This window comes from Equus asinus, chromosome 20 (assembly GCF_041296235.1).
Source record: "Equus asinus isolate D_3611 breed Donkey chromosome 20, EquAss-T2T_v2, whole genome shotgun sequence".
Lineage (NCBI taxonomy): Eukaryota > Metazoa > Chordata > Mammalia > Perissodactyla > Equidae > Equus > Equus asinus.
This window is the reverse complement of record NC_091809.1, coordinates 15,561,262-15,582,585: the sequence shown is the minus strand read 5'-3', so window position 1 is coordinate 15,582,585 and position 21,324 is coordinate 15,561,262. Positions and strand designations below refer to the sequence as shown.

Here is a 21,324-nt window from a genome sequence, read left to right as displayed (position 1 = left end):
TAAATGGACTTGCCCTCTGTGACCTTTTCAGATCTCTCGCCATTTGTTTAAGTCTTCACTTTCTTCCAGTCATGTCTTGTGGTTTTCGCTTGTTACATTTATTCCCAAGGGTTTGACCCTCTTTGGTGCAGCTGTAGTTGGAGCTGTTTTCCTCACTTCGTTTCCGGGTTGTTCATTGCTGGAGTCTAGAAACACACAACTGATTTTGGTGTGTGACTCTTGATCTCTGCGACCTGACAGTGGTCATTCCTGACAGTTTGGAGCTTTGTACAAAAGCGAGGCTGCCTGGTGGCCCAAAATGCTGCTGTCCCTGTGCCTCCCCGGGGACAGACCTGGGCTATTGCAGTCACAAGGCTTTTGATGCTGACCCTTCCCGTCCTGGGTGGCCTGAGACTGTCTCCCCATGCCATCCCCCCTCTGAGATGGGCAGAGTCACCAAGACGCACGGTTAGGGGATCTGTGTGGACCCGTGGCTGAGCTGGAACAAAGCTGGAGCCCCCGTCTCTATGAGCTCTGTGTGTTTGTCAGCCCAGACTCACGGCCTGGGGGAGAGCCAACCTCCTCGCGTGGGCCGGGGCAGACGGTCCTGCCTCCTCCTCCGGGGCTGCCAGTGCTCCCAGGAGGCAAGAAGCAAGGCTCCGGGTGCATCTGCAGAGAGCAGGCCTGCCATCCACCTGCTTTGAGCTTTCACCACGGAAAACATGTCTTGTTCCCAGACAGCTGCTGGTGTACAGACGCTTTTCCTGAAACAGACGTGTCCTCCTGACAAGACAGGCCCTCTGGGAAAGGGAGACAGGGCCCAGGGACCTTTATCCCGTGGCTGCCAGTCCTTCTCCAGGGCTTGCAAACACACCGTGGTGTCTGAGGCTGCTGGGGAAGTGGTCCCCTCGCTTGTCCTGCACCTTCAATGCCCTTTGGTCTCCCATCATCAGCACGTTGCCCCGGAGCCAGCAGTTCCCGCCGTCCGGTCCCCGCCTCGTCCTCGCCCAGGCTGCTCACGCCCTTGGCGATGGGACGGGGCTTCCGCATTTCTGTTTAGACTTGGAAACATTTCCCTGGTTCTCCCCTGCCCTCGGAGGCCCAGTCCGCAGGCCTCTCCCACCGCCCCGCCCTGCCCTGCCCCGCCCCAGGCAGAGCTGCTTTTGATCCTCTCGTCTTGTGCTTGTAGAGGAGAAGAGCAGTGGGTTCCGGTTGAAGCCGCCAACGCTGATCCACGGCCAGGCACCCAGTGCAGGTGGGCGCCGCTTTGAGCGGGTGGAAGGGCTTTCTCACACCCTCCCGGCCTCTGCCGCCTCGGGCAGCGCCCCCGGTGCGCTCCGGGCCCGCCTCCTTTCGGGGAGCTTCACTCCCCTGGCCCTTGAGCCCTGCAAAGCCACTGAAAGAGCCTATCGGCCCAGGGAGGGTCTCCCGCTGCGAGCCATCTGCCCAGAGGAGGAGAGGAGGCAGCACAGGGAGCAGGCTAGGCTTGCCAGGGGACGTGGCTCGGCTGGTGCAGCCTCTCTCCAGAGCGTTCCGGCCCCAGCATGCCACACCGTTAACCCTGATTAGCAAATTGTCCTCGATCCAGGGCCACGCTAGGGAGCAGGGCCTGGCAGTGGTGCCATCCCGACCAACAGGTCCAACAGGGAAGCCCGTGCGGGGCCAGAAGCGTCCTCGCAGTCCTTGCCCAATTTGAGCTCAGCACAGGGTTTTCTCAGCATGGCTTTTTGAAAAGCAGGTACAAAGAGGGCCTTTACGTGACCCCAGTCAGAGTCCTAAACTCTGGAGGGGTCGCCCGTGGCTTCGCGGCTCTCCCCTCGCCGTCTGCACGTGGTCCTCGAGCCGGCACGGTAGCCCAGTAATCCTGTGCTCATGGGATTAACGACAGGCGTGGTCGGTTACTGGGAATCGCACTTACCACATGGAGTCATAGCGAGCCCGAATGTGCGTGTCGAGCTGTAAAGAAAGTATCTTGGGTTTCTTAAAAACGTGTTTCGGTGCAAAGTCTAGCGTGTGAGGGCCGTCAGATAGGTTACTGGGTTCATTTTTCTGTAAGGCGCCTGAGAGCTGGGGGACAGGGGGCGTTTCTGCCCGCGTGGTCCGAGGCCCTGGGCAAGCTGACTTCTGTTCCCAGGTCTGCCGAGCCAGAAGCCCAAGGAGCAGCAGCGCAGCGTGCTTCGCCCGGCGGTGTTACAAGCCCCCCAGCCAAAGGCCCTCTCTCAGACCGGTAAGACCCGCGGCCGGGCACCCAGGCTCCCACGGCGGGCGGATTGGGCCTCTGGGCTCACCTGCCACAGCCTTGTCTCCACACGGGTGACTTTGGCTGTCTCTGCTGCATGCATTCAGAAATAAAGTGAGTGCGGAGCAAACGGTCCTCGTCCCCCTGGTGAGCCCGGGGAGGATGGAGAGGCGGTTCCATGGTCTCCCTGTGGCACCCAGCCGAGCGCGGCTGCGGGTGGCATGCTGTGTACTCGCACCGGCTGCACACGCCAGCCCCCTCCCTGAGCGCTGGGTCCATCCCTGTGCATGCAGCCGAGCCAGCCCCGCGTGGCTCAGGGACTCGAGGGTAATTCTGGGCAGCGTGCATTCCCGTGTCGTCTGCCCTCCTTCAGACCCGAGTCCCACTGTGTTCCCGTTCCGTGTGCACAGCGAGTGGCTTTCAGTGCATCCTTGTTCCCTCCGTGCCGCTGAGCTCCTCTTGTCTTCCTCTTGACCTTCCCTTCCAATTCAAGAACTCTGCATCCGGAGCAACACAGCATCCCACATGAAAGAAATGCTTTTTCTGACGAGTCTTTGATTACATGGGGCATTGTTTTGATCGAATGCTAAACAATCAAAGCCACATTTCAAGTTGTGCGTGTCGTGTCTTCTCAACTATTTAATGGAAAAAATGCGTAACGACTTTATTAGTGAAACTAGCTTTATAAAACTCATCATTGTTCCCACAATACATTTTCTATGTTTTTCCCCCCTCGGTTAATAGTACTGTTTCTAAAGATACTGAAAATTCCTGCACTTCTGGGTGGAATAGGCAATAAGGTGTTCTTCTGTGAGGTTTTTGTTTTGCTTTTTTTAATCTAAGGATTCGTGAGTTTTAGTCGCCACGCCAGATCCTTTTCTTTAAAAGGAAAGGTTATCCTGTCGGTCCAAATGGTAGCAGGGGGTGCTCGAGGCGGCCCAGCCTGAGCTCCCGCCACTCCCCGTGTCCTTTCTCCCTGCAGTCCCGAGCAGCGGCACCAACGGGGTCAGCATCCCAGCAGACTGCACAGGGCCCGCGACGTCGACGTTGCCCGACAACCCAGCCCGGAGGAGTCCCTCTGACGAGGCGCAAGCATCTGAGGTTCGTCCACCCGTGCCAGGGCAGGGAGCGCCACCCGTGAAACTGCTCAGGGCTTCGCTGGCCGTGGGGACTGTGACCCGCTCTGAGGAGTCTCAGTGTTGGCCTGTCACCAGGCTTTCTGGCTTTGCTCAGCAGCACCAGTGCATAACCACAAGCGACGTCCCAAGTTGCTACAATGCCGAGGGTGGTCTCTCTCGTGCTTCCGAGAGGAGGGTGCCACCAGCAGAGCCATAGTGTGCCGGATCTCAGTGCCACACGTCCTGGGCTTGGGTGCCTGCTGGCAGGCACGCTCACCACTGAGCCCTGGGGGGCCGCTGGGCCCAGAGGAGTGGCTTTCGTGAATGAGGGTCTTGTACTGTTTCACACGGAGTAAATATGTCCCTGTTTCCACACCCGAACAATCCCTCGGGGCTTCATATACATGTGCCCATCCTAGTTGAAGCTTGCCTGGGGAGTCAGCTCAGAAATGGGTTGACTTTTTTTTAAAAAAAAATAAAAGTTCTTCAGGGTTCTGGGCTTGTAGAGGCCGAAAGCGTATGTTTTCTGGTAGTGTCGCTTGGCCACTGGACCGTACGGGGCACATAATGAACGGCCTGCTTCTGCGGCTGGTGGAGGTGGGTTTGAAATCCGAGGCTTCGCTGTACGAAGCCGGGTTGCACGTGTGTGTTTATTCCCCTCCGTCCATTTCTGCAGAAAAGTCGCTGCCTGGGGTTCTGTACCCTCCCGCTCCCCACGTCCCTGAGCCCCCACCTGCCAGCCACAGGTGCGGCCGTGCATGTAGGAATCGTGTCTGCAGCATAGTGCTGCTTGGGGACCTCGGTGGCCAGGTCCCAGGGCCCTCAGGGAGACCAGGAACGTCCCGACCTCCTCCGTGTGCCTGCTGATGCGTGCGCACGCCACGCCTGGGCAGCTCCAGCTGCCGAGAGCTCGCCCATCCAGGCCCAGGAGTCTGCTTGGGTCACCTTCCTGTGGGCCCAGGGACGCAGCGGAGGAGACACGTTGAGCCAATGAGCTGGCTCCTCTGGCTGCTGTGTGGAATCTTCTCAGTTTTCTGTGTGTGTGTTTCACCAGGAGAAAGAGCCCCAGAGAAATGAGTCTAGCAATACTTCTGAGGAGGAAAACTGTGAGAAAAAAGAGCAAGTTGCACAGCAAGCGTTCGTGTTCGGGCAGAACCTGAGGGACAGAGTGAAGGTGAGTGAGCAGAGGCCAGGCAGGCTGTGGATGGAGCGTTGATCTCTTCACGCCTCCCCTGGGTTAGGGGGTGGGCGGAGACAGGAGCATGTTGTGGGGGTCCGGTGGCTCGGGCTCATCTGGCAGCTGCTTGTCCTGCACGCCTGCCAGACTCCACTGCCTGGCCCCTGGCACGCAGCCAGCTGCCCAGGCGGCCTGCACCCCTCTGCACCCCAGTGCAGGACTCCCTCGTTCTCCCGGGAACAGGGGACTACGTGTGCTTATCTCTGAGAACTGGTGTTTTGTTTTGTTTATGCCGAGGAAGATTGGCCCTGAGCTAACATCTGTTGCCGGTTTTCCTCTACTTTGTATGTGGGTCGCCACCACAGCATGGCTGTCGAGTGGTGTAGGTCCGCGCCCAGGATCCGAACCCATGAACCTGGGCCACCGAAGTGGAGCCCACGAACTTAACCACTACGTCACGGGGCCAGCCCCAGAACTGACGTTTCTGTAGCAAAGGAGAAAGCAGACGGCACGACCTGGTGCTTTCGACGTCGCCTGAGAGCTTTTGTTCCTTCCTTCTGGTTTCTCTGTCTCCGCACTAGAAACATTTAGACCAGGTCGTTCGTAGTTGGAGGCCCAGCCTGGGCACCACTGGGTATTGGGTGTTCAGTAATCCTTGGCCACCACCCTCTGGATGCCAGGAGCACACTCCCCTAGTTGTGACAACCAAAGATGTCCCCAGATAGTGCTGAGTGTTCCCCATGGGACCACATCACCCCCGACTGAGAACCATCACCTTGTCTTTTAAAAGTAGGGCAGGTGGAAAAAAATAAAATAAAAGTAGGGCAGGTGGAAAGACACTGTTTTCTCTCCCGCGGGAGGCAGGTGTACCTGTCACCTCCTGGCTGCCCCCCAGGTGTGTGGGTCTAGCCTGGGGACTGCGAGTTGGGGGTGGGGAGCATTGGCAGTGGCAGGCTCTCGGCTCAACCCCGTGCGCAGGTGCTCTGGGAGACCAGAGCTGGGCAGCGCCGCCTCCCCCAGCCGCAGGGACGGAGGGTCGTTCTCTGCCGTTGTCAGCGGCTCATCTGACGAGAAGCTCCTTCAGAAGCCTGAGAGGCGCTGTCTGTGGCTGTGTCTGGGGACATTTGTTCTGTCACAGCTGGGGAGCAGGTACTGCTGACATGGCGTGGGCTCAGCACCTTGCAGTGCCCAGGACGGCCCCGGCCGAGAATGTCCCACTCCAGATGTCGGTGACTCTGAGGGCGAGAAACCCTCAAGTGAGGGCAAAAGTCTCGGGTGCGCGTTGGCAGCATGGGGTCGCGCCGTCGGCTCTCTCCCGTGCTGCTTGCTGTGTGGTAGGAGCATAGACGCCCCACGAGACGGAAAACATGTGTTAATGTGGCACAGCTTGAATCAAAGTAATGAGTCCCTTGGGGGCTGCTCCCACCACGGGGGAGGAAGCAAGAGAGGGGGGCCGTGAGACCCCTCTGCGCTGAGGGCCGGGGCCTGGCCTGGGCCATCAAGTTGAGTCTGTTCCTGCAGTTTAGGGGAACAGCCACCTTGAAATTGGGGGGAGCAGTGTCTTAGGAGGCCCAGGACTCGCGTGATCGCAGAGGTCTCCCGGTCACATGCCCGTGGAGGGTAGGCGACGGCAGGCCGTGTTCCTCGCTCACAGAACAGGGTTCGCAGTCCCCAGCTCAGGGGCCCCGGGAGCATGACTGTAGATGGTGGATGAATGGGGCTGGCACGGCAGTTGGCATAAAGGAAGCTTTGGAGAAATGATGCCTTTGTGATGTTTATAAGGAAACCCTTAAAATACCAGGTTTGTACATGTCCTGTGATCTGTCGGTACAGAAGCATTGGTGAAAACACCAACGAGATGCCAACTTGAGCGTGTTCTTTTTAAACAAGATAGAAAAAGCTCCCTAATCCTTTACAAACTGTTTTTGTATCTTAGCATTAAAAGCAAAGAGTGGTGACATTGATTACAGTGCCGCGCCCCCGCACACATGCACAAGCACACGTGTGTGCACACGCGATAGAATTTGCCTGTTGGAGCTGTGCGTGTGGCATGGGGGTGCAGACGGGCTGAGCAGTAAGGTCCAGAAGGTGCCGTTCTCTGAGCAGTGAGTATTTCCTCTGTTTTCCAGTTAATAGATGAGAGCGCTGAGGCAGCTGACCTGGAGAATGCCGGGCACCCCAGTTCAGAAACGCCGACCGCCACCAACTATTTCCTTCAGTATATCAGCTCCAGGTGTGTGTCCTGGGCCCGCTGCCCAGCCTCGGGGCCCACGGTCTGCCATCATCCCTGACCCGGGCCCAGAGAGGAGGCAGCACCAGGACCAGGAGCCAGCCGGGTCCTTCCTCGGGGGGCAGGATGCAGGGGAGGGGGCACATGCCACCATAATCCAGGTTGTCCTTCAGCGCCTCGCTCCTTTCCCACTCTGGGCACAGCTGTGGGGGGCCAGGGCAGGGTGGTGGGCTTCCACGACCCCTGAGGCAGGACCCGAGTTCTGTGGGGTTGTCCACCCCGGCCCTCGGAGTGACGTCTGTCGCCCACACCTCGTGCCCAGAGCAGACCCCAGTGGGCCAGTGGCGCTCGGCTGCCTCTGTGACCCGCCAGGTTCCGCGGCCGCGGTCACAGCGCCTCTTCTCTGCAGTTTAGAGAACTCGACCAACAGTGCCGACACCGCCAGCAACAAGTTTGTGTTCGGCCAGAACATGAGCGAGCGCGTGCTGGTGAGTGCACCCTGTGGGCGCCGTTCCTCCTGGGCCCGGGACGGTTTAGAGCTCCCCCGGTCAAAGGGACACGTGGGGCGCGGCTGCCGTGCGGCTCCTGTGAACTCAGGCCGCTCTCAGCTGCACGTAAGACAGAGGAGACCCAGCTGGGCCTCAGCGTGAAGCTGGCGGCCCTGGGCCCCGGGAGCTGCCGTGGGCTTCCTGTCTCCCGTCCTCCTAAGACAGGCTCCCCTTGAGTCACGCCAAGCTTTGTCTCGGCCAAGGCCGGCTGCAGTGACAGCCTCAGCCCAGCGTCCCTCACCGCGTGCTCCTCTGGGGCCACCCATGAGGCTACAGCACAGTGGGGGGACCCCCACGGTGGCCCCTGTGCCCCCTGCAGTCCTGACACACACCATGACCAAGGCGCTTGGGTGCCCTTGGGCCCTCTCCAGTCCCAGCGAGCCTGGCCAGCCTGGGCCGGCCCTGGAATCTTTTGCCTGCTTCCTTCCCTTCGTGCCTTTTCTTTGCCGGTCGCTCGAGTACCTGCAGCCCCTCTGTGTCCATTGTGAGTGTGGCCGAGGAGCTGCCTGGGGCCCAACGAACTGTTTCCATCTTTGTCTCAGTCCCTGTTCCCTTAAGGAGCCTCCTGCTGCTTTTCTCCAGTGTCACTACTGTCCTTTGATTACAATGAAACAAAGAGCTTCCTCACATGGCCCAGGGGGACTGTCAGCGGGTGGCCTGCGCCCCCCGGGGAGGCCTTGAGAGCCCATTTGGGGCTCCCGGGGGCAGCTCGCCCGTGGCACACGGCGTGGACCTGTGCAGACTCAGAGCTGCCTGTGTTGTGAGGGCACCTCTCTCTTAGGTTTCCCACCGAACAATGCTTGGGAATCGTTCTGTGGGGACGGGGGACCCACCCATGGGAAGGGCTATCCAGTCGCATCTGCCAGGCCTGGGTGGGTCCCCAAAGCTGTGAAGGCGGAGCCGGTGGCAGAAAGAAGCCCCTGCCTGCAGGGGAGTGCTGGGCGCCACCATCTGGCTGAGGGGCTCTGTCCCGCGGTGCCAGGCCGCCAGGACCACCCCAACACACCGCCTCCCCGTGTGCCTGCCTCCCTCCAGAGCCCGCCCAAGCTAAACGAGCTCGGTTCCGATGCCAACAGGGAAAATTCGGCTGCCGAGTCCGGGTCCGAGTCCTCGTCCCAGGAGGCCACCCCTGAGAAAGGTACGCGGTCCTGCCGCCTGTGGGAGGGGACCCGAGTGACGGGACACTGTCCAGCCACGTCCGCCCGGGAGGGATGTGGGGACCGACGCTCCAGGCAGTAATAACCACGCGTGGACCAGCCACTGCGAGAGTCAGAAGGCCCAGAGCGCTGGTTCTCAGTGATCAGAGCGGGACGCGTTCCTCTTAAAGCGGGGACCGAGGCACTGCGGGGTGACTTGGGGCAGGGCTGTGGAGGTGGCCATCACCCTCTCCCTTCACGGCCTGAGACAGCAGGGGGGACTTTCAGTGTCCTCTTGAGGATCCCGAGCCATGCTGGCAGCTCATAGGGGGGTCTCATCTCGCTGCAGGGTCTGAGGCCGCATCAGCTGCCTCGTTTCCGGGGCCACTCCAGGTCCCGGCGTGGCCAGCCGGGGTGGCTGGGGGCTAGAGCCAGCCCTTTGCGTGTTGGGAGGACCCGCCCTCCTCCCACCAAATGACTAGTCAACGTTTAGCTGATGCCGTTTCAGAGTCCCTGGCCGAGTCGGCGGCCGCCTACACCAAGGCCACGGCGCGCAAGTGTCTGCTGGAGAAGGTGGAGGTCATCACCGGGGAGGAGGCAGAGAGCAACGTGTTACAGGTGAGGGGCCGCTCCTCTGTGCCTCGGGCTGCAGCCCGCGGGTGACCTGAGTGCCCTGGGCGCTCAGACCCCCGGAGTGACAGGGCCAGCGCCCACCCTTGGGGACCTCATTGCTGGGGCTTTCGTGGAGAGCTCAGTGAGTGCCGAGGGCCTTCTCGTGCTGCTTTGTTTCAGAGCAAAGGGATCTATTTGGTGACATTCTCGATCGTTCAGGGCCTTGCAGACTTGTAACGAAGCCCTCTCTCGCCAGAATTAACAGCTGTCATTGTTCTGTCGCACGGCACCTTGTGTTGTTTCCTCAGGGACAGCATCACAGGTGCAGCCGCGCCTCGTGCTGCTCCTCCCTGTCCCCATCTTCCTGCCCTCCTGGGCCTCGGGCGTCTGCCCTCCGTGCTTTTGCACATGCGTGTGTGTGCGTGTAAACCATGGGGGTGGAGTCCTGGTCAGGTTCTAATGCAGGGTTTTAATGGTACATCTTTTGCCACTCAAACTTAATTTTTTTTGAGGAAGATTAGCCCTGAGCTAACTGCTGCCAATCCTCCTCTTTTTGCTGAGGAAGACTGGCCCTGAGCTAACATCTGTGCCCATCTTCCTCTACTTTCTATGTGGGACGCCTGCCACAGCATGACCTGATGAGCGATGCCATGTCTGCACCCAGGATCTGAATGGCAAACTCCAAGCCACCAAACCAGAATGTGCACACTTAACCGCTGTGCCACCAGGGCAGCCCCTCAACCTTGATTTTTAATCCGTCCGTGTTAAGAGACCCTGACTTAAAAAGATCTGCAGACTTTTCTGTCAAGGGTCACAAGGATCTCCGTTGCATATTCTTTTTTTAATGTATTTTACGGCTTTATTGAGATATGGTCCACATACTATGAAATTCAGCCTTTTAAAGCATACAATTCAGTAGTTTTTAGTGTACTCAGAGAGTTGTGCAACCATCACCACTGTCTAATTTAGAACAATTTTGTCCCTCAAAAAGAAACTGCGCATAAGCAGTCACCGCCCCCCACACCAGCCCCTGGCGCCCACGAGCCCGCTCTCTGTCTGTGGATCTGCCTGTTTTGGACGTTTCCTGTCAATGGGATCACACACCATGTGTCCTTCTGTGTCTGCTTCTCTCCCTGAGCATCGTGTGTGCAGGTCCGTGCACGTGCGGCTGTGTCAGGACCTCACTCTTTTTCATGGCTGCATTGTACTCCAGCGTGTGGCTGGATGGTTGGGTTCTGTCCACTTTTTGCTTCTTAGGACTCATGCTGCTATAAACATTCGTGTACGAGTTTTTGTGTGGACACAAGTTTCATTTCTCTCGGGTGGACCCCAGGAGTGGGATTTCTGGGCCCCGTGAGAGCGCCATGCTTCCGTTTGGAGGAGCGGTTTCCCCCGCGGCCGCACCATTGTACATCCCACGAGCCGTGCGTGAGGCTTCTTGTTTCTCCACGTCCTGCATGTGCCTGTTACGATCTGTCTTTGCTTCTAACCATCCTAGTGGGTATGAAGTGGTATCGCATTGTGTTCCGACTGCATTTCCTTAAGGATTTTTTTAATACCTCTCTAAAAATGTAAAACCCATTCTAGCTCGAGGCAGGACAAAAAACTGGCCAGCAGCCGGGCTTGGCCCCCAGGCCACAGTTTGCCGACCCCAGGAGGCTCCCGGGATCCATCCTCCGGTCAGGGTCCCGCTCACCTGGAGGCCGCCTTGTGTTCCAGATCCAGTGCAAGCTGTTTGTCTTTGACAAGACCTCGCAGTCGTGGGTGGAGAGAGGCCGGGGGCTGCTCAGACTCAACGACATGGCGTCGGCCGACGACGGCACGTTACAGTCCCGACTAGGTGAGCTGGCCGGGGCCCCTCAGAGGGGCCCGGGAGGCTGTGAGTTCCCGGGGCACTGAGGGCAAGGTCCTGACTCGGCCCTGCACCCAGCCAGCCGGAAGCAGGTCCCCACGGGGGAGCCCCGCACCCACGCCCACAGCCCGCGGGCGGCCTGCCCCCGAGGCTCCAGCCGCTGGCCCCTCCCCGACCCTGCCCTGCCTGAGTGTGGCAGCGGTAAAAGTAGGGAGCGGTTCTTAACTCGCTTTCTGATCGGCCAGGTGCCAGTTGTCTAGGATAGAAAGGAAAAAACATCGATGAAGAAAGAGAAACCTCTGCTAATAACATTTTGGCGGTCCAGGCCTGTTTCGTGGTTCTTTTTTAAGGAAATGGGGCGATTTTGATTTCTGCACTTCTGTGAGCATCTTCCTTTGTCCTTAAATTTTCCTTAAAAATCGGCCTTTTTGGGGAAAACTTGTATCTCCGTGTTCCATTGACAATGAATGTACGAAACCATGTCCCTGTTGATGGCCGTTGAGGTGGTTCTGATTTGTTTGACTGTCGTGAATGAAGCTCCAGGGCCGTGTATACGTGAGTCTTAGCCCAGACGTGTGCGTGTTACAGACGTGGGGGTGCTGTGGGGGTGCACGTTCACGTATACACATTTGAAGACAGTGTGTACGTGTGTGTAAGTGTGCCCTTTTTTTAATCTTCCCAAATGACTCTTCTGGCCTTGACAGGGACGTCGATTCCTGGCCTGGTCGTAGCCCACGTCGCGTCCTTGCGCCAGTGTCCTCACGCCCCTGGGCTCGGAATGGTCCCGAGATTGGGACGGAGATGGAAGTGGCCCTCCTGTGCGCCCCACTCTCTCTCCCCCTTGAACACACCCTCGATTTCTTTTTCGTCCTTCCCTATGGGAGTGTTCGAGCGTATGGATGGGGAGAGCACAGTGCTTGTGACTGCCCCCCGGCCCCCCCCCCACCTCATTGCCCCTTCTTCGGTCCCCACCCGCGGCCAGCTGGTCACAGCTCGGAGGGCTCAGGGAGTGGGCACGGGGAGATCCTGTCGGTTGGGGCGCAGACCCCGCAGGCCTCCACAAGCTGGTCCAGGCTGCTCCCGTCCTGTGTGCCGTCTGGGGCCCTGGGTTGGGTGACAACTTCTAACCGTCTCCAGGCCTGTTCCATTGGGGACAGCTGGGCTGGCAGGAAGGCAAGGTCGCCGGGTCCATGGGCCAGGGCGCAGCGGGAGGAGGGGTCTGGCACGCGGGCAGGCTGACTGTGCCTCGGACCCGCTGTGGGTGGAACTCAGCACTTCCGGAGAGGGGAGGCCCGTGCCTGGTTTTCTCCATGAACGCTGACCCTGGCCTGTCCTTGCCTCCCCGCCGATGGAAGCTCTGAGCTTCCTTGACCTTTTTTCTAAGAAAACCACAGGACAGGGCCTGGGGCTTGGCCTATGCATGGGAGACAGTCGGGGGTGGCAACTTCCATGCAGTGTGTCACAGAAAGAAAGTGCATGTCCCCCCTGTGTACAGCCCACATATGTCCCCCTCTGGCCCCCCGTCCCTGGAGTCGGCCATAGCTCCCCCCGACCACCCCCGTCCCCAAGGGAGCCGCTGCCCTGGCACCCGCTGCGTGGACCAACAAAACCCCCACAGGCTGGGTGTGGCCTCAGTCGTGCGGGCCAGGGGAGCAGGGTGCCGGGTCCGGCCCCAGCGTCGCGGGGGCTGTTGCTCAGCAGACAGGCGCTTTCAGGGACCTCAGGAGACTCGTGAGGTGTCACCCGGGTACGGCGTCTGCTCTCAGGCTGGCGTGGGCGGCCAGCGCTGAGCGGCCTTGTCGGTTGCAGTGATGCGGACCCAGGGCAGCCTGAGGCTGATCCTCAACACCAAGCTATGGGCGCAGATGCAGATGGACAAGGCCAGCGAGAAGAGCGTGCGCATCACCGCCACGGACGCCGAGGACCAGGGCGTGAAGGTCTTCCTGATCTCGGTGAGCGACTCCTGGGGAAGGACGAGGGCTGCGCCCGCCTGAGCTGCTGCAGCGGGGCGACTCCTCGGGGTACCCGGTCAGGGCCCGCCAGGCTGGACCTGCCGCGCCGCAGCTCTCAGCACTCGGCATGAGCGGGTGGGCCGGTCTCCAGAACGAGCGGGTCGGGCCGGAGGGTGGGAGAGAGAATTGCCCTAGTGGCCGAGTGCCGGCCGGCTGCGGGCTGTCTGGGCCCCTGGGGAGGACGGGCGCGGGGCTGTGGGAGCTTCGAGAGAGGGGCAGGCTCCTCCGCAGTCCTGGCCCAGGGATGGTGGCGTCCCGTCACGGCGAGGGCAGTGGCTGCACTGCCCAGGAGGCCTTATAACCTGGCACTTCTCTGCCTCCGCAGGCCAGCTCCAAGGACACGGGCCAGCTGTACGCAGCCCTGCACCACCGCATCCTGGCTCTGCGCAGCCGCGTGGAGCAGGAGCAGGAGGCCAAGACGCCTGCCCCGGAGCCCGGGGCGGCGCCATCCAACGAGGACGACAGTGACGACGACGATGTCCTGGCTCCGTCAGGAGCCTCCGGAAGCGGTAAGCTGGGCCGCCCTGCCCTGGAGGGCACGAGGGAGCTGGGTTGCCAGATGCCCTCCCTCCTTTGGTCGGGGGCCTGACCCAGGGGCTGGGGCTCCATGCAGGGGGGACCTGACCACAGGGCCACTGCTTCCCACAGGCGCTGGTGACGAAGGGGACGGGCAGACGGCCGGGAGCACATAGCGCCGGGAGCCGGCTGCCCGCGAGCCTGCTGCTTTGTCCGTCTGTCCGCCCGCCCGCCCGCCCTTCCTGCCAGCAGCGTCGAGGCGCGGGGCTCGGGAACCACACTCCCCACGGGGTTGGCCACAGTCCGGATCCGCACGTCCCGTTCAGAAGCAGACTCGGGAACTGCCTGAATGTGGTTGGGACACGAGACCTCATCATATTGATGAGCAAAGCAAAAAGAACATTTCTTCCCTCCCCTCCTTTGAATTGAAATGGCACATTAAGACTTGTCACGGCTTCTCACTGGGACTGCGACACCTCGTTTCTTCCCCTCCCTCCTGTGTCGCCGGCCTCTCCCCACCGCCGCCGCCCCCATGGGTCCCCGCCACCTGCCCAGGCCCCGGGGCTGTCCACGCCAGCATCGACACTGGGCCTGCTGGACGTTCTGTCAGCCGCGCTCTATCTTCGTTTTCCGCGTTCTGATTTGGGGTTTGTGTCGTAGGTCTCCCCACACCAAGGCTCTCTGTGGTTTCTTAGATTATCTAAGATGCTCCTGTGCGTTGGGCGGCTGCAGCCCTATCACGAGCGCATCTTCGTTCTCCCTGTGGGCCTGGCGTCTGTGCTGGGGCCCCACGGGGGAGCTCGGGTGCTCAGCAGGCCACTCAGGGGGGCCGACGCCACTTGTCCCCCACCCAGGGTTCCTCCAGGCTCAGTCCTGGGGTGTTGAGGGGTTGGGCCCCAGGCCTGGAGAGAGCTGACCTAGGAAAGTGTCCCTGCACCTGGCCCCACCCACCCTCCTGCCTTCCCTGTCACGTGGGTCACCTGCCACCTGGCACCCAGGCGCAAACCTGCTTCCTGCTGTTGGCCATTCCTTGCCCAGCCCTGGACGTCACTGCCTCCAAGACCATCGGGGGCGGGGGGCCTCTAAGAGGCAGAGGCAGAGGGGGCCCTCTTGGGGCATTCCAGGAGGCCGTCCCCCCCGCTCACAGCACCCACAGGAGGGCGCCCTGCCCACCCAACGTGGAGCACGGCCGGGAGCTGCCCCCTGGGAGACCCGCCAAGAGGGCCCGCCCAGGGATCCGGATTTCCAAGGAGAGTGCGGCCCCGCCCCCGGGTGAGGAGAAGGCTGGTCTCGCAGCTGTGCCGCCCACCCCGGGTCGGCCAGTGGGGGAGCCTGGGCCACCGGAAGACGCCAGAGGACCCCCGGCAGATCCGGTCACACGTCTCTGCTTCAAGCCTTAGCCAGCTAGTGACAAGTAAAACCAGATAACGCCCATGTGTTTTGAAACATTTATGTAAGATTGTCATATGAAATGTATTTGGGAACCACATTAAAACTTTTAACTAAACCCCTGGCCTCCTGCATGCCCCAGGGGCCTCAGGAAGCCAGCCAGCCTGGCCAGGATGGTCTCCGCCTCCCCGGGTGAGGGCCCTCAGCAGCCTGGGGGCCCCAGGCACTCCCTCCAGGCCTGGGCAGGTGACAAGCCTCGGCCGCCTTCCAGGACCGGCCACCTCCGTGCAGCCTCGCTTCACACAGAGCTGTTTCTTCCCCACTTGGGGGCCACTTGGCTCCCGGGGACCCACGAGGGAGGGCTGGGGCTGGGGGGCATCTGCTGCGGCTTCGAGAGGCCTGGGGTCAGCACAGCGGGGCGGGCGGGGGTGGGGTGCCTTTCTCCCTGGGGTCCTGAGCCAGTAACCCATCCCAGAACCTTTGTCCCACTAACACCTGCTGGCCAGGCCGGGTCCTCTGAGACCTGGTCCAGCCGGCTCTGCGGCTTCAGTTCACACTCGGCTCCAGCCCCCACCCCAGGGGCAAAGGAGTCCTGGCTCAGGGGGCCCGGGGGTGGGTGGGGGGGATCCTACTCTACGCTGGCGCCGGCCGCGTGAGTGCGCGCTGCTCACAGCCGCCAGGCGCTGGTCATCATGGCCACGAACTCCTCGTCCGTGTCCACGGAGGCGCTCACGCCGCTGTAGTAGTCCTGGAACTCAGCCAGCGTGACCTGGGGCAGACGGGCTGTAAGTGGGGACCAGCAGCCAGGCGGCGGGGGAGGGGCGCAGGCACCCACCTGCCCGTCCTTCTCGGAGGCGTCGAAGTTGTCCAGGAAGCGGCGGAGCACCTCCTCCTCGGTCCACTCCCCGCTCCGCACCTTGGGGTGGGCGCGGCCATTGTACACCCCCCGCAGGTCATCCACCGTCACCACGCCGTCCCCGCTGCGGTCCAGCTTGGCGAACGCGGCTGCAATGACCGCCTCCCGGGCCTGGGACATGGGGGGCTGGGGAGGGGGACGTGATGACTGGGGCTGCTCCCACCCCTCTGGGCATCAAGTGCAGAGCTGAGCCCCAGCAGGCGCCCCTTAGCAATGAGTGCCCTGGTATCCGGCGTCTCAGCATTGACACAGAGAAGCCCGCTGAGAGCCCGACTCCCCCAGATGGCAGCCTCACCCGCAGCGCCCGCAGGAACTCCTCCAGGTCCAGCGTCCCGCTGCCGTCACGGTCCCAGCGCCGGCACACGCCCTCCGCCTCGGCCGTGTCTAGCGCCATCCCCAACTCGGCCAGGCCCCGCTGGAGCTCCGCCGCATCCAGGGCTCGGCTCCCGTCCCGGTCCAAGCGGCGGAAAAACCTGAGGGGCAGGGGACGTGGTTGGAGAGTGATCCCTGGGGCTGGGGGTCGGGAAGGCGCGAGGGGACAGCTCACCTGGCCAGGCCCTGGATGCCCGAGGCCCCTCGAGACAGACACTGTGCCCGGAGCTTCTCCACGGTGGCGTCCACAGCAGCCATGCTGGGTCGGGGTTCTCTGGGCGGCTGGGTGGGAGAGGGTTCGAGGGGACTCCCGTCGTCTGTCCTCGAGCCCTCGGGCGGCCGCTTTGCCCAGTGTTGGCAGTGCGTCCTGCCTGGTAGGACTGTTGCTAGGGGACGGTGGCTCTGGAGACTGGGAGGGGCCCCAGCTGTAACCCTCACTGTGCCGGGGCCTTGTGGCTCTAAGCACAGCCCCACGCGGCCAGTGGCAGGGCCCAGAGGGACAAGGCAGTGCTGTCCCTAGCACCACCGCCCACCCCCTGTCCTGCTCGCTCTTGCCCAGGCCCAGACCAGGAGGTCTCTTCCTGGCCGCAAGGGGGAAGGGCAAGCCACAGCCCTACAGGGACCACAGTGCCCCTGATGGACGGAGGCAAGGCCGTGGCCAGGGAGGCTCAAGGCCCAGTTCCTGTGTGATCTGGGGCAGGTCCCCTCCCTTCTCTGGGCTTTTCACAGGGCAGTAGCCAAAGCTGGAGGAGGTCCTCAGACCAAGTGCCGGCTGAGCCGAGACCCAGCAGAGTCCTACAGACGTTTCAATGTTCCATTGGACAAGGCCGTTCACGGGAGTCACTTGGGCCAGTCACGGCATTTTTGTCGACCCGGGTCTCTCAGTGGTTAGTCTTCAGCCCTCAAACATCACTTGGTGGGCTCACTCATGACGAGCTGGTGAGCCAGGGGACTGTGGCACCCACCAGAGAAGCCGCCCTGACCCCTGACATCACCCAAGAGGAAGCTGCCACCGTCACAGGAGGCCTTCGCTTGAGCTTTTGGACATCTCTGCCAAGCGAGAGCGTTCCACTGCCAGGCCGGATGGAAAAGAATACTGGGTTTCCCAGGACGCTTGGGGACCGTCAGAGGCTTTTCCCAGCTTGAATTTACACACACCACCATGCTGCAGCCAGCAACTAGGCCGTGGATGACAAGCGACCGGCCGTGTGATTCGAGCCACCGCTGACCTAACAGTTTCGTGAGACCGCAGTGGCATTCCACTGTGAAAACGCTGAGGGCTTGCTGCAGGCCGACACCCTTCGGGTAGGCAGAGAAATACTCCATTGTGTTTTTAATGCCTGTTACAGACATCAAAGTTTTTTTTTCTACAGAAAAATGTAAAATATAATCACAGTTGTTCTAGCTCTGTTGTGGCATCTCCTCATCTTTAAGAGAATCAGCATTTCAACACTGATGCCTCCAAACATTGGCGGTGGCCCAGGCCCTCCTGCCCTCCTTGCGTCTCCTCCCCCAGCGGGGCTGCCCCCCCAGACCAGGAACAGCACAGGGACCACCTTTCCAGCCCCCGCACAGGAGAAAAGGAGGAAGGACCGAGGCCAAGAAGTCACCCGATTTATTCTTGAGCTCAGACAGGCCCCAGCCTGCCTCCCCCTCATCCAAACAGCCCCCCCTTATTCATCCAGAGAAAACGGGGCCATTGTCACCACACTGAGGGGTCACTGTCAGGCGCCAGGCAGGCAGGCGGCGCCAGCCTGAGGGCTGGGGATGGATGTCGACCTTTCCGGGCTGACGGGGGCCCTGCCCCTCGGCAGTTCCTGCTATGACAATTCCCTGAGTAAGGAGGCCTGGAAGCGGCTGCCGTGGTACCAGGCTGGGCACTTGGGCTGGGCAGAGAAAGGCACAGGCTTCCCTGGTTTGATAAAAAGCAAGGCACCCTGAGCATCTCGGGCTGGGAAGGGCAGTGTAGAAATGAGAGTTAAAAAATAGATTCTCCAGGGGCACGCCCCGTGGCGGAGTGGTTGAGTTTGGTGCACTCCACTTCGGCAGCACAGGTTCACGGGTTTGGATCCTGGGCACAGACCTACACCACTCATCAGCCATGCTGTGGTGGCGACCCACATATAAAGTGGAGGAAGATTGGCACAGATGTTAGCTCAGGGCTAATCTTCCTCAGCAAAAAAAAAAAAAAGGATACATTCTCTAGAGAGTTTGAAAAGGAGCCAGCTTCTTGGTACAAAAGCTGGACTGATGTGTGGAGGGGGCCCTCATCAGATGTGCTGGAGACCCTGGCTCCCTTCAGGGCCCACAGACCCATCCTGTTCCTACTGGAGTTCAGGGTGTGCCAGGCACTGGTGACAGAACAAAAACCTCATGAAGCTCATACCCTGCTGGTAAAACGTTCCATAAGGAAAACTGAATGGGCTAACAGCGAGGGAGCAGGGAGAGGAATTACTACAGATAAGGGAGTCAGGGAAGGCCTCTCTGAGGAGGTGACATTTGAGCAAAGACCTGAGTGACAAGGAACCAGTCATGTGACATCGGGAGGAAAGAGCATTCTAGGCAGAGGAAACAGCCAGTGCAAAGGCCCTGAGGCAGGATGCTATCAGAAAAGACTAAGGGATGCCTGAGTTTCCCTGGGCAGCCAGCCAGGCCACCAGCATCTCAGCATGTCTGACCCACGCACTCTTCCTTCTGCGTTAAAGGTGGAAGGAAGGACAGAGTTAAGAAAAAAATATCTCTAGGATTAAAAATTTGTCTTCAGACAACCAGTGCAAAATGGCACAAAGCTCGAGGCTCCCAATTCTGGTCTGGGATGAAGAGTAAGAAAAAGCTTTAGCCCTAGGATGGGGGATGCTAACAGAAGAACAAGAATCAGGGTGGCGGGGGGGCGGGGCAGGCAAAAATGGGAGAAAAACTCAAATCATGTGGAACTTGATACCATCTGCCTCCACTAGAGAAAGAGAGGTCTCAAACTCACATGCTTCAGGGGCCAGACATCTGGCCCTAAGAGAGAAGAGGGGGCCAACTGAAACTCAGACTCTGGCTAAAGAGGATACCCTGGGCTCAGATCCAGGCAGGCATGGCCAAGTCTGAAGCCAGAAATCCAGATTTTTGCGTTAGCGCCGCCAGTGTTTCAACAACGGTGATTGACTCAAAGTTTTGGGTTTAAAAAAAAAAAACGGTCTGGGCTAACATCTGCATTTGGCCTGCAGGCCGCCCGTTTGAAACCTGTAACTTCTTAGCAGGTTCTGGTGCCTGGACAGGATCAGGGCTCTGCCACGGGATCCCCTCTGGGATACCCGTGATCCCCGAGGACACCCACAGCGATGGGAAAAGGCCCCCTTGGGGCCCTGCGTCTCCATTCTGGAATCTGTGCCCCAGGGTTCACACTGTTGTCCCAAACACTGCAGGCTGCAGGGGATCCCCGTCGCCCTCCTCCCCAGTGCTGTTGGCAACGGGTGGACTGGACCCGCCAGGGCGCAGGTGGCCGGGGTCACTGGCTGGCAGGGGCCCCAGGCGCTCGGCCTCAGCCAGGGCGGCCAGCAGCGCAGCCAGGGGTGGCCGGCGGCGACAGATGTCCTGCAGCAGCCTGGCCCGGGGGTGCAGCTGCCCGATGAGCTCGTCCCTCTGGCGCACGGCAGCCTGCAGGCTGTGGACGGTGGCCTCGGAGGTCAGCAGCTGCTCTCGGAGCGCGGCGATCTCCCTGGCAGGAAGGCAAGACAGGGCGGGGTGGGGGTTTATAGGACTGGGGAACCAGAGGGTCTTCTCTCTGCTCCCGGCCTCCCGAGGCTCCACACCACCATCAGGACGAAAACCATGCTCCTCACCACTGCCTCCAGGCACCCCTTGTTTGTGTCGCCCCGAAATTCCTCTGTTCAATCCCTACCCCGCAATGTGATGGTGTTTGAGGCGAGGCCGTGGGAGGTACGTAAAGTTAGATGAGGTCCTGAAGGTGGGGCCCCCATGGGATTAGCGCCCTCATAAAAACAGGCACCAGAGAGCTCACTCGCGCTCTCTGCCGTGTGAGGACCCAGCGAGAAGTCGGCCACCGGCGAGCCTCCCCAGGAACCGAATCTGCCGGCACCTTGATCTTGGGCTTCCAGCCTCCAGACTGTGAGCAATAACCGTGTGTTGTGGAAGCCGGCCGCCTGTGGCGTCTGTAACGGCAGCCTGGGCAGAGCACACCCCTCGCCACGCCCCCTTGCTCGGCCTGCAGTTCCCTTTTCCCCCACATCTTTTCCTATTTCTTGTCCAGCCTAGATGGCTCCTCCTCCAGGAAGCCTTCCCCTGGGTCCCCCAGAGCCCTGTGTGCCCCTCCACTGCAACCCCATCAGCCCAGCGATGTGTCTGCTGAAGGGCAGGGCGGGGAGGTCTGACTGTGCCCTAGTCCCCAGCACTGTGTCTCGCTCATAGCACGTGCTCAGCAAAGATGAATGAACCACTCCAACCAGCTCCAACCTTTTCCCACCTGGGCCCCAGCACCTCCCTCCTCCCTGGGCCCTCATCTCATCCCTTTCAATGCTCAGCTGCTAGACCGACTCTTCAAAACCCCTGATACGAGCCCATCCTCCGCTCCTCAAGAACCTGCCATGGCTCCCAATACCTACACCAGGAGGTCGGTGGGCCCTAACCACTCAGTACCAGCCAATTTTGCCTTGTGGGAAAATGAGCCCTGTTTTAAGTTCGAAATCCACACTTGTAGGACATCTCTCAACTTTACCTACTGATGACTAAGTCAAGAGTTTGGGTGGTTATTTTTCAATCCCACCAGTAGTCGAGCCTCCACGTGGATGCACACGGTTTCCCCTGCCGGTCCTCCCTTTACAATGTCCACTCCGCCTCCGCCCACCTCCTCCTGGAAGTCCACCGGGCCCGCCCCGGGCCTCACCGGTCCTTGGCGCGGCCCAGTTCGTCTAGGGCGGCGCGCAGCTGCTGGTCGTGGCGAGCCAAGCGCTCGGCCTGGGCGCGCACCGTGCGCTCCGCTGCGTCCAGCCGCGCCTCCAGCTCGGCCGCGCGCCGGTGCACGGCCGCCAGGTGTGCGTTCGCCTCGCGGATCTGCAGGGGCGGCGGCGCAGACATGGCCCCGGCCCCGGTTCAGCCGGCCACGCCCCCGGGACGCCCGGAACCGGCCCCGGCCACGCCCCCTGGCGGACCACGCCCCCATAGGCCCACGATTGGCCCTGGCTCCGGCTAGGCCCCGCCCCAGGGCTAAGTCACGCCCTCCT

At 60.8% G+C, this 21,324-nt stretch overlaps 3 protein-coding genes across 15 annotated transcripts in view; 1 reads left to right on the top strand and 2 right to left on the bottom strand.

Moving 5' to 3' along the window:
- Nucleotides 1-14,926, top strand: part of RANBP3 (RAN binding protein 3) — a 52,520-nt gene extending 37,594 nt beyond the window's left edge. For 4 of the 13 annotated variants that reach the window (XM_070491818.1, XM_044753211.2, XM_070491814.1 and 1 more), the window contains 12 exons: nucleotides 1,169-1,234; nucleotides 2,114-2,206; nucleotides 3,201-3,319; nucleotides 4,391-4,510; nucleotides 6,643-6,746; nucleotides 7,153-7,231; nucleotides 8,327-8,429; nucleotides 8,936-9,045; nucleotides 10,759-10,879; nucleotides 12,701-12,843; nucleotides 13,229-13,412; nucleotides 13,552-14,926. In XM_070491818.1, the coding sequence (XP_070347919.1) occupies nucleotides 1,169-1,234; nucleotides 2,114-2,206; nucleotides 3,201-3,319; nucleotides 4,391-4,510; nucleotides 6,643-6,746; nucleotides 7,153-7,231; nucleotides 8,327-8,429; nucleotides 8,936-9,045; nucleotides 10,759-10,879; nucleotides 12,701-12,843; nucleotides 13,229-13,412; nucleotides 13,552-13,595 (1,286 nt within the window). In that variant the 3' untranslated portion in view covers nucleotides 13,596-14,926. Of the gene's footprint in view, nucleotides 1-1,168; nucleotides 1,235-2,113; nucleotides 2,207-3,200; nucleotides 3,320-4,390; nucleotides 4,511-6,642; nucleotides 6,747-7,065; nucleotides 7,232-8,326; nucleotides 8,430-8,920; nucleotides 9,046-10,758; nucleotides 10,880-12,700; nucleotides 12,844-13,228; nucleotides 13,413-13,551 lie in introns of all 13 variants that reach the window. The other 9 variants (XM_070491811.1, XM_070491815.1, XM_044753209.2 and 6 more) reach the window with 3 other exon arrangements.
- Nucleotides 14,856-17,491, bottom strand: CAPS (calcyphosine). The gene is made up of 4 exons (XM_044753268.2): nucleotides 16,272-17,491; nucleotides 16,020-16,197; nucleotides 15,644-15,850; nucleotides 14,856-15,577 (listed from the first exon to the last, which is right to left on the bottom strand). Exons 1-4 carry the CDS (start codon nucleotides 16,352-16,354, stop codon nucleotides 15,476-15,478), a joined length of 570 nt encoding a protein of 189 aa, XP_044609203.2. The 5' UTR covers nucleotides 16,355-17,491; the 3' UTR covers nucleotides 14,856-15,475.
- Nucleotides 17,492-17,690: 199 nt separating this feature from the next.
- VMAC (vimentin type intermediate filament associated coiled-coil protein) lies at nucleotides 17,691-21,229 on the bottom strand. Its single transcript, XM_014843619.3, has 2 exons — nucleotides 20,988-21,229; nucleotides 17,691-19,802 (listed from the first exon to the last, which is right to left on the bottom strand). The coding sequence occupies exons 1-2, from the start codon at nucleotides 21,176-21,178 to the stop codon at nucleotides 19,484-19,486; spliced, it is 510 nt and encodes a 169-aa protein (XP_014699105.1). The 5' UTR covers nucleotides 21,179-21,229; the 3' UTR covers nucleotides 17,691-19,483.
- Between the last annotated feature and the right edge of the window lie 95 nt (nucleotides 21,230-21,324).

Excerpts from the sequence above, each read along its gene's own strand:
- CAPS (XM_044753268.2), bottom strand. The coding sequence starts at position 16,354 with ATGGCTGCTGTGGACGCCACCGTGGAGAAGCTCCGGGCACAGTGTCTG. Across the intron at positions 16,198-16,271 it reads GGCATCCAGGGCCTGGCCAG|GTTTTTCCGCCGCTTGGACC; the intron begins GTGAGCTGTCCC and ends CCTGCCCCTCAG. Across the intron at positions 15,851-16,019 it reads AGTTCCTGCGGGCGCTGCGG|CCCCCCATGTCCCAGGCCCG; the intron begins GTGAGGCTGCCA and ends CCCCCTCCCCAG.
- VMAC (XM_014843619.3), bottom strand. The coding sequence starts at position 21,178 with ATGTCTGCGCCGCCGCCCCTGCAGATCCGCGAGGCGAACGCACACCTG. Across the intron at positions 19,803-20,987 it reads CTGGGCCGCGCCAAGGACCG|GGAGATCGCCGCGCTCCGAG; the intron begins GTGAGGCCCGGG and ends CCTTCCTGCCAG.